The following is an 11,477-nucleotide window of genomic DNA, read 5'->3' as shown; positions in this document are numbered from 1 at the left end:
AATAACTGCAACTAAACATGTCCAGTAACTGTTTGGTACAACTTGTGTGCTTAGGGTCATTGTCTTTCTGCATGACCCACAATGTCTTAAGTTTTAGCTCATGGACAGATGTCCTGACATTTTCCTTTAGAATTTGCTGGTATAATTCAGAGTTCATTGTTCCATCAATGATGGCAAGCCATCCTGGCCCAGATGCAGCAAAACAGGCCCAAACCATGATACTACCACCACCATGTTTCACAGATGGGAGTAGGCTTTTATGATGAAATGCAGCATTTTCTTTTCTCCAAACATATTTAATTAAAAAAGATCTATTTGGTTTCATTCATCCACATAACAATGTTCCAGGAGCCTTCTGTCTTGTCCATGTTATCTTTAGTAAACTGCAGATTGGCAGCAATGTTCTTTTTGGAGAGAAGTACTTTCACCAGGTACTTTGTTCCTTTGTGACCTCATGAACTATTACGTGCCTAGCTCTTGGTGTAATCTTGATCATTCCTGGGGGGCATACCATGGTCTTAAATTTTCTCAGTGTGGCCACTCACATTGCCATCCCATTGATTGAAAACACCAGATTCTAATTTCAATAAATTTACAATAAATAACATTAAACACTACAGTGTGCAAATATGGAAAACAATATCTGCTCCATTAAATGCACAGTCCATATTGTATTTAAATAGCCTATGTATTATTGCTATGGTAACACAAAACAGTCTGTTCTGTTGCATTGTAACACCTAAAACAATATCCAAATTGACTTCAGATCTTCAGTTCAACAAATTTCACTTTCTAGTTAAGAAGTATTGGATTGCATGGATTTTTGTGATGACTCTGTAATTGTAATCTGACGAGCACACAGACTAAAACGAGGAGACTTAACAGAAATAAGTGTCCCAGTACAATTTGAGCTCATGTCTTTTACCGTGGTCTTTGCACATACTGAGCTAAATCTTTCTAAATAATAAAATTTACATTCATCAAATATTTCTTGGCTGATAAAAGGACCTATGTTTCTCAGGGCAGGGCAGGAGAAGCAGCCTAAACCTAGTTGCTAAGTAACTCTGTCACACATTCTTATAAGATGAGCTAAATAAATGACAGTGACTCCCAGTCAACTAGCCTGTCCTACTTTTCTTAGTCATGCCCCCCAATCAAATTACATGATTTGTTGAAATGAAAATAAGTTAACACATCCTCTTTAGAGAACAAGCCTAAATCGGGCACTTTTCTGATAATTTTAGTGCATAATGTTTTTTTTGTTGAGTTTGACCAATTGGAATGTGCCATAACTTTTGTACAAGCTGCATTTGACTTTTTCTTATTTCTGGTTTTTAATGCATTATTTAATATTTAAATGATTAATTAATTTTTCACATTTAATTTTTTTACTTTAGTAAATTCAGCAAATAAACATTAATTGTGGTTTAAACAGCAGAAGTCTGTTTTGCACACTACTATAGGGTCAGAAAAAAAAACAAAATAAGAGCAACAAATGACAAGCTATTCATCAGGTAGAAAGTATTTAAGATGACAGTTTCAACGTTTATTTGTTTTTGTACAGATCTCTTCATTTGACCTCATTGGTTCTTCATATTCTTCATATACCACCAGAGGTGCTGGCTGATTCGGAGTGCCATCTAGTGGTGGTTAAGCTAAGCACCTAAAAGCAGCAACATACTCTTTCTCTCAGTACAGGGGTCAGCAGGCCAAACGTTAAGAAGAGCCATTTTGTCCTTTTACCAAAAATCTAACACCCTTGGAAGCCATAGCATTTTATGTCCATTTTACCCTCTTGGCTGTAAATGTGTCTCAGTATCTGCTAGTGTAGGATAAAAAATATAATACAAACGAAAATGCAGATTTATTTTTGCTCTGCTTTAAGCTCAGCTACAGACATTTCTCTCACATATCCACCAGGAAAAGCAAAATCCTTTTTTGTAAAATGTCTTCCAATGTTTGACATTTTATGAGTCTAAAGTCAACTTCTCACTCTATAGCTTTGCATTCAAATTTTTCTCTTCCACCTTAAATGGTCCCTGAGGTGGCAGAATGTACCTGCTGCACCATTTAAGGTTGAATGGGACAATTCGAACAAGAGGCTGGAATAGATTTCTGATTTCAGCCTTGTGAATTTTTAGTGTTTGACAATGTCTCGTTGCAGATTAAACAAATCAGGAAACCAGCTTATAAATGCAAATAAGTCCATTTGTCTCCAAATCATGTTCATCGTAAATTTCTCTTTTTGTCTTTTCGTTAGCTACTAGGTAGGTGACATTGTTGTCTGTGTTGCTATGTGACAAGCAGTCTGAGTGCCAATAGGGTTAAAGGCTGGTAAATTAGCAGTTATAGGCTACATTAACTCAAGCGTTTAAAATCATTTATCGTTGAAACTGTGTTAGAACAATCAGCAGAGCTTCATTTTACTGCAAAGTATATATTATTTTTACCTAAAAATCTGATGCTGCTATGGAGCCATTTCAGGGCAGTACAAGAGCTGCATGCAGCTCTGGAGCCACTGTTTTTATTTATTTATTTTTTACCATGCATAAGTCACTCGTCATTAAGTCATTCTTAATGTTGTGAGGTGAAATAGCATTGCTTAATATTTAGCACTTGAGTCAGTGGTGGTGAAAGGAACCAGACATTGCGATGTCTACAACAGTGTTTCTCAACCTTTGTCCTGGAGGCCCACTACCCTGCACATTTTAGTGGCTTTCCTGCTTTAACACAGCCACTTCAAATCAATAGTGAGCTATTAATGAGTTGATTAGTTGGATCAGTTGTGTTGGGAGCAGGAAAACACAAAACATTGCATGGCTGTGGGCCTTCAGGATGAGGCATGTGTCTCATTCAAATGCTTAAGACAATATGATCAAATGGTAACACAATTCTCAGTTTGGTATTTCATTCTGGATCATTTTTATTTAATTGTGCTTCTACATAGCAAAATGGCACATGTCTACATTGATCAATTAAAAGATCTTTATAAAGGGCACAGCCTTAAAGACTTCCAGGGCATGAAAAAGCAGTGACTTTTGAAATGTATTTATAGAAGCTCTAATAACATTAGCTTCTGCTCGACTGCCCAGCCTGTCCACTAATGGAGTCCATACTGAGAGCACTTAAGCACTGGTCAGCCAAGTTCATCCAGTCTACCCTCAAGCACTGTGCCAGTAAAAGGTAATGGTTATGCTTTAGCATACAAAGACATTTTGAACAATTGTATGGTTCCAACTTTGTGGCAACAGTTTGGGGAAGGCCCTTTTCTACCTCGGCATGACTGTGCCGAAATGAAAGTGAGGTCCGTTAAGGCATGGTTTGACAAGTTTGGTATGGAGGAACTCCAGTGCCTTGCAGAGAGCCCTAACCTCAGCCCCTATGAACACTTTTGGGATGAACTGGAATGTCGATTGTGAGCCAGGCCTTCCCGTTTAAAATCAATGCCACACAAATGCTTTTTTAACTGAATGGGCATAAATTACCACAGATACATTTCAAAATCTTGTGGAAAGCCTTGCCAGAAGGCTGGTGGGGACTAGTATAGCTGCAAAGGAGAGAGGAGGCAACGGTTTGGAATGGGACCAACAAGGCCATATAGGTGTGATGGTCTAGTGGCCAAATACATTGGGCCATAGTGTACTTTACCAATGTAATACAGTGCAGTAACAGATATTAATAGGCATTCTATGCAACATTAGATAACTACATATCTGTTGACGTTTTTCTGGTGAATCTGTATAAATACAGTCTAGGCTTTATGGTTTATACGCAATGCCACGTGTGCTGAACTGATGCTGCGGGCTACAGCGTGAAAGTCCCACAAGAATTAACCGATGACATCATTGCACAGAATGTGGGGACACAACAGAATTTCTCATCCAATAGTAGTGCAAGAGAGAATGGAGCTTGTCCAATCACAAAGCTTCTAGAGACAGAGGGAAGAGTCTCTGTTCACTGACACAGCCAAGCAGCTCTGGGAGAGGAAGGCAGCTGGAGCGAGAGAGAGAGAGAGAGAGAAAGAGAGAGAGAGGGAAAGGGAAAGGGTGGGAGGGAGGAGCTTGAGAGCAAGGGAAGGGGGGATGAGAAAGGGGAGGGGCTTCCTAAAGACAGCTTGTGTGAAAGTAAGAGAGAGAGTGAGAGACAGAGAGAGAGAGTGATGTTGTTGCTAGGGAACAGTGAAAATGAGCGGTCGTCCATCTTTGCCAACCTGTATCGGAGCAGAAACTGGGACATAGGCAGGATGGTCTTCTTTTAGACAGGGGGAATAGAGTCCAGATTAAAAAGCAAGGGCTTTTTCATCATGTATTGAAAGAGAAAAGCACACTGCAGAGGGAGGTGGCTGAGCCCCCAAGGTGAGATTACGTAATCCCAGCGCTGCTTGCTGCTTGGTGGTCGTCGCTGGAGAGGGATTATGATCGTATCCTGCCTGGAACAGCAGCTATTCTGAATATAAGAGTGAGAATTTCCCTAAGCCCTTGTGGAGATGAGCCAAATCCAGCAGTGGAACATCCACCCAGGCAGTAGCAAGCACTGGAGGCAAAGGCAGCCTAGGTTTACCTCTTCCAGGTAAGGACTGAAGTGCATGGATGATCTAGTCCATGCACTGTCTAGCAGGACAGGATCTAGTCATTGAAGAAACAGTTACAGATAATCTAGGTGATGAAGATCTAGCCCCTGAAGATCTAGCTGCTCAAGATGTAGTTGCTGGGGATTTGTTTAATTTGATTAAATGAACTTCTGCATTGCCATAAAGCAGCTTTACCAAAATCTGGGTCCCAACTCCTAATGACCAAGCTGAGGGTCATAGTGTCAGGTAAAACTCTGTGCATGAGGAAGAAATACTGAGAGGAATACCTACAATCAAAGCTCAAAAAGAAAAACTCCCTTAGAACATTCATAAAGAAACACTGAGACTTAAAAGGGGAACTCATCCTTTTAAACACTAAACAGTGGCATTCAGATCAGACAGAGTAGAAATACACTTAGCTCAGGATCTAATTGCTGAGGATCTAGTCACTGAGAATCTATCTGATGAAGATATGAACACTAATGACTGAGTTACTGAATGTCTAGCTGCTAAGCATCTAGGTACAATATCTAGTTGCTAAGTATCTAGTTCCAGGATCTAGTTGCTTAGGATTTCACTGACACTTTAGTTCCTAAGGATATAGTCACTGAGCATTTAGTTGCTAGGATCTTCTAACTCATCTAGTTGTAGAGGATCTAGTTGCTGCTGATCTAGTTACTAAAGATTGAGTTTCAGGAGTCACTGAGAATCTAGCTGATGAATATCTAGACACTAACACTAACAACTAAGTAGCTGTGCATCTAGTGACTAAGAATCTAGTTGCCGAAGATATAGTTACTGAGCATATAGTTGCTAAGGATCTAGTTACAGGACCTAGTTGCTAAGGATCTAGTCACTGGCAATTTAGTTCCTGTGGATATGGTCACTGAGCACTTAGGTACTAAGGATCTAGTAACTAATCTAGTTGCTGAGGATCTAGTTACTAAAGATCAAGTTTCAGGACCTAGTCACTGAGAATCTAGCTCATGAAGCTCTAGACACTAACAATTAAGTAACTGTGAATCTAGTGCCAAAGGATCTAGTTGCTGAAGATCTAGTTACTGCGGATATACTTGCTAAGAATCTAGCTAGAGGATCTAGTTGCTCAGGATCTAGTAACTGACAATTTAGTTCCTGAGGATATAGTCACAGAGCTTCTAGTTACTAAGGATCTAGTAACTAATCTAGTTGTAGAGTGTATAGCCACAGAGCTTCTAGTTACTAAGGATCTTGTAACTAATCTTGTTGTAGAGGATCTAGTTACTAAAGACCAAGTTTGTGAGGATCTAGCTGTTAAGGACCTAGTCACTGAGAATCTAGCTGATGAAGATCTAGACACTAACAATTAAGTTGCTGTGTATTTAGTGTCTAAATATTAAATTGCTGCAGATCTAGTTGTTAAGGACCTAGTGACAGGATGTAGTTGCTAAGGATCTAGTCACTGACAATTAAGTTCCTGAGGATATAGTCACTGAGCCTAGGATCTAGTACCTACTGTATTTGTAGAGGATCTAGTGGCTGAAGATCTAGTTGATGAGCATCTAGTTAATAAAGATCAAGTTTCTGGGGATCTAGCTGTTCAGGGCCTAGTCACTGAAATCTAGTTGATGAAGATCTAGACACTAACATTTAAGTAGCTGTGCATCTAGTGACTAAAGATCTAGTTGCTGAGAATCTAGTTACAGGATCTAGTTGCTAAGGACTTCTGAGGATATTTTTAAGGATATAGTCACAAATCATCTAGCTGCAGATGATCTTGTTGCTAAGGATTCAGTTGCTAAGGATCTAGCTTCTTAAGTTCTAGTTACTAAAAATGTGTTTCTGAGGATCAAGATGCTCATGCCCTAGTCAGTAAGCATACAGTTGGCGAGTACTTGTTGACGATGTAGTCACTGAGGATCTAGTTGCTAACAATCTTGTTAATAAGGATCTAGTTGCTAACAATCTAGTTGCAGAGGATCTAGTCACCTCAGAGAGCACTGATGATACATTCTGCAGTCATCTTCTTACCCAATCACACACCCACCCTAAATCTTTGCCCGTCTTTGTCTGTGCCAGCCCAAGGGAAAGGAGCCACTACTTGTGAGAGCCAGCCACCAGCTGTCTTTTCCTGGCCAGAGAATTAGAGAGAGAGGAGGAAAAAGGAAGAGAGACATAGTACTGGTGACTTCCTCTTCCTACAGTGGAACATTATGGATTTAAGAGGGTGCCGGCTGACAAAGGAGCAAGCCCAAACCTGAGCGAGTGAGCGGGAAGAAAACAGCAGGATAATATACCTCACGTAGAGACACTACTCATTCTGCGGTGAGCATTCTTTAATTGGTATCATTTATTCGGTTATCATTGGGTTTTATATATATATATGCATGGTTTTGGCGTGGACAGTGTTCAATTGCAGACTAAGCAGCCAGTCTGTTTGCTCTGGTATTCCCTTTGTGCCAGTTCTTTATTGATTAACTCACATTCAATGCTCCATTTAATCCACCTAATTAGTGTCTTTTTCCATTTACTGCTGGAAGACCCTGGACTGTAGCTGTCTGTAGAGATTGTTTTTCAGGTATATTAGAGGGAGTAACTGTTCAGTTACTCTACCTACTCTGTTGATTACATTGGTCTAACTGTAGCTCACTGCATCGCCAGCATGTGCAGACGTATTGTTAATATTTGGCGCGTGGGTGATGAGCACAGCTGCTGAACAGACTGATGACATCTGTGCTGTCGCTCCACCCTCACTAATCTCCTCCTGTCTGGCTGACATGTCCATTAGCACTCAATGAAGCCCTCAAAGATGAGCAGCACAGTGCATGTTGCAAATTTATTAGAATCTGGTCTCTTTACTTTTTCTGTGACAAATAATGGACACACACAGTACTGTGCAAAACTCAAAGACCACTCATTCATGTATTTAAATTCCAGTCAGAACGGGCATTAAGTACAAGTTATTATTTTCAGCATCAGGAAAAAAGAAGCAAGCATGTATTTAACAGATAACTGCACAGAAGCCTCAACAACTATTAAATAAACAAAATTAGTGGTCTCTGACTTTTGTTTGTGCTTGTGATTATAAAATGATGTGGCTGTGATTAGCACTTTTTCGGTACCAAGCACATTACTACAGATAATACAGATAATACTAAAAAGTACTGAAAACTCTGTCATTCAATGCAAATTTCAATATCTAAGTAATACTCTTACCAGTTTAGCATGCTTGCTACAAATCTAGACTGATGATTGGCTGTCCAAATCACTTTCTGTAAGTGTGATAGTAATGTTAGCACTTCTTGATTGTTCTGCATGTTGTTGTGCTCATTAAATATATCTAAATCCTGTAACTCACACTCATGTTTGGTTCAAGCCACACCCACTTTAAAAGATAATATCAAAAAAAATTCAGAGATTGGTAGTGAAGTCTAGATATTGAAGTCTGTGCTGCTACTGTTGAATTATCTATTTTTAAACCTAACAGTATGCCATTCAGCAGCAGTGTCCAATCCTGGTCGTGGATATTGAGCACCCTGATCTATCATGCCTGATCCATGAAAAGAGACACCTGAATGTTTGAGCCAGTTGTGTTGGATTTGAACTCTCCAGGATGGTAGATCTCCAGGACCAGCATTGGGCACCTCTGCCATACAGCCATCTATGTCAGAAACCACATAAGCAAGTCTGTTTGAGTTTGCTTAACAAGTCAGTGTGGTTCGCCTTTATCTCTGCTGATCAACTACAGTATTCACCCCCTTTTCAATTGTCATTCAATCCCATTTCATTGTCATAGAACACTGAATCACAGCGGATTTAATTTGATTGCAGTTTTTTTTACACTAATAGAAACAGACTCTTTCATGTCTTTTTGGTTCTCAGACTAAATGCCTTCATGAACACATGCTTCTCCGCAATAGACCCTGGGAGGCTAGTGAGGACAGAAACCTCATGCCTCATACCTCACTGTAGACTGCAAGGAGATTTGTATCCCAGCACAACAGTGACCCCAAGCACACAGCCAAAGCTATGCAGGAATGGCTAAAAAGCAACAGTGTTAATATCCTGGAGCGGCTGAACTTGAAAAAGGCTATTTGCTCCCAATTCCCATGCAACCTGACCGAGCTTGATGTGCAAAGCTGACAACCTTCCACACAAGCACAAGGCTATGATTGCTGCCAAAGGTGTATCTTCTAAATACTGACAGGGGTGAATACAATCAGATACTTTGGAATGAATTTAAATCACTCTGCAGAGATCTGTCTTCACTTTCTCATGAAAGAGTTTGTTTCTGTTGAGGGTGAAAAACCCTAATTAAATCTGCTGTGATTCAATGTTCTATGATAATAATACATGAAAAAAAGGAGTGAATACTTTCTTATAGGCACTATACATTTGTGTAATGGAGAAAGTGAGATTTTTCATTGAACTATCACAACAGTAGAAAGCTGCTAAGTGGAACAAAATTGTTTGCAATATCTCAAATACTTTGTTCAATTCAATTTGTGCCAATGGTTACTCATTCTTGGTCACTCATACTCATTCTACTCATTAACACATTTGTGTTATTTCCTGCTATGAGCCAAGCAGAAGACTATATCAGAGAGAGGTTTATTAATATCAAAAAATTCGGCTGTGGGCTGAAGCTATTTTCTTTATAAAGCCCGAGGCACTGGACTTACTTATTATTCCATTTCCACATGATCCAAGTCATGTAGCCGTAAGCAACATCAGAGGCACTCATATGGACTGAACTAATGGACTGTGAACCACTGTTTTGCATGTCCAGAATGACTCATTCTCAAACCAGTGTTAGGCTTATTCCTCATTCATATCTGTTGGTAGCTTTGGGGGAGCAACATTCAAATATTTGCTGATAGATATGCACCACAAATGACTCTGTGCTACTGTTAACTAGGATTGTGATCTACAGTACTGTACAAAAGTCAGAGAACAATATTTATTTATTTATTTCCAAGTCAAAGCAGCCATTAGCTACATGTTGGTCACTTTTCAGGACATTTCTGAGAAGATTAGATATACAAAAAACAGGTAGTAAATGGTAACGTCAAAGGAAAGAGGTGGATTGATTAAAAAAAAAAAAAAAATTCAAAATTGATTCAAAGAGACAGGGAACAGGGGAGTCTTAAGCGTGAAAGGCCTGGTAGACCACCAAAAGTGTCAATATCAGATAAACAGTACTTCAAGCTTTCATCTTTGAGAAAGAGGAGAAAATCAAGCTGCTTCAGATCTGAGAAAATCCACAGGTGTTTCCGTTCATCCTTCCACTGTGAGAAGGCAACTTAATGCTATGAGTCTGAAAGGATGTGTAGCTGTCAAGAAGTCTCAGAATAATGGACTGACCACCCCCGAATCCAGACCTGAACATCAGTGACATTTCCTTTCTTTGTGGCTGTATTGATTAGAAATTAAATACATGAAGTGTGGTATCTGGCTTTTGCCCAGTACTGTATGCATTAGAGCGAATACTTGGTAATTGTGATAAGAACTCAATAAATATTATTATTGTAATAAGCCAGACTTCTTACAGTGCTAGAGTAGGGTTTGTTATGGATGTGTCTTATGAAACATAACCAGTGGATTTGTTTCCCAGACATACATTAAGTCAAAGCCTAGACTGAGAAGGATTTTTGGTGGTGAATCACTGCTGGTATTGCAAGTCCAAACCTAGACCTAAGCCATGTTTCTTTGCAGTAGGCCTGCGCTGGCTTTAGTCTAATTGCAGACTATACCTCATTCTATTACATACAGTCCCAGCAGCCATTCTTTCATCACTTTAAAATTTAGTTCCATGAATTTCAAAGTTGAATCAATACTGAACTGCTGATGAAGTCTTTAAAGGTACCAGGTCTGCTGCATGTGTTGCAGTGTGGCCTGGCTGAGCCTCCGGACAGGGGAATGGGCACAACAGAGGCCACTCTCCGCATGGAAAACCTGGAGGTGAAGGATGAGTGGCAGGATGAAGACTTCCCTCGGTAAGAGCATGCTCCAGAAATTTCAGTTCCACTGACACTTAAGTTTGCTGGCAACACTTAAGTTTGCTTAAGGTCACTGATGGCAACTTGGGTTAAACATTCGGAGGGCAGATGTTTGAACTGACGCTATCAGCCAACGACCCAGAAGAGCCTATGGCTGTTTTACGCTGTTGGCTGTTATGCTGGCTGTTCAGTAGCACTCATAACACTGAAAGACTTGATTTAATCCTAGCTTTAATTTTAGCTGATGTGGCAACCTGACACTTGATGGACACTTCTATTTATGTCAGAAGTAAAAGCATCAGGAAAATATTTTAACTTATTTTAACTTTAACTTCCTTACAGTTCTTCACAAAATGGGTACTGGTCCAAACCAGCACATAGTAAATGCTTCAGATCTGTGATCACTTGATTACAGATTCCTTCATAGCACAAGACCTGCAGTAATAGTATTATTACATGTATTATTGTACTCTGCACTCAGTGGCCACTTTATTAGAAACACCAATTGAAAACATATGGGCTGCAGTCTCTGACTGTACACATACTGTATATAGTGAACCTCATAAAGTGGCCAAGCAGAGTCATTTTAATCACTTGTAGTCTCTAAGCAGCACCTCATTCACAGGTCCTCACACTACCCAATTAATTATGCATTAGTGTGCTTGTACGGTTGTATCCAAACATTCGCCCGCCCCTTGACAAATTGCATGTTTTCGTCATTTTCTAAGTAACAATAAATTAACCCCTTAAAATCACAGGCTTATTACATACTAAGTCTTATTATTTAGGAACTGCAGTGACATTAATGCAAATGGGCTGAGATTTTCTCTGATTATAAAGGTGTATAACAAAACTTTGGGCCTGCTGAGGAGTCCCGGCCATTTAAAGGGTTAACACATTCTCCACAGAAAACACTTCTGCACATTTTA

General features: G+C 39.7%; 1 protein-coding gene across 2 annotated transcripts in view; it reads left to right on the top strand.

The window, feature by feature from the left end:
* Positions 1–4,123: 4,123 nt before the first annotated feature.
* atcayb (ATCAY kinesin light chain interacting caytaxin b) overlaps positions 4,124–11,477 on the top strand; it is a 31,886-nt gene continuing 24,532 nt past the window's right edge. The window contains exons 1-3 of one of the 2 annotated variants that reach the window (XM_017697155.2): positions 4,124–4,569; positions 6,629–6,874; positions 10,439–10,545. In XM_017697155.2, the coding sequence (XP_017552644.1) occupies positions 10,469–10,545 (77 nt within the window). In that variant the 5' untranslated portion in view covers positions 4,124–4,569; positions 6,629–6,874; positions 10,439–10,468. Of the gene's footprint in view, positions 4,570–6,628; positions 6,875–10,420; positions 10,546–11,477 lie in introns of those variants that run through there. The other variant, XM_037547746.1, reaches the window with a different exon arrangement.

The sequence above is a fragment of the Pygocentrus nattereri genome, chromosome 19 (genome assembly GCF_015220715.1).
Source record: "Pygocentrus nattereri isolate fPygNat1 chromosome 19, fPygNat1.pri, whole genome shotgun sequence".
In the NCBI taxonomy this organism is placed as follows: domain Eukaryota; kingdom Metazoa; phylum Chordata; class Actinopteri; order Characiformes; family Serrasalmidae; genus Pygocentrus; species Pygocentrus nattereri.
This window is presented reverse-complemented; position numbering and strand designations above follow the sequence as displayed.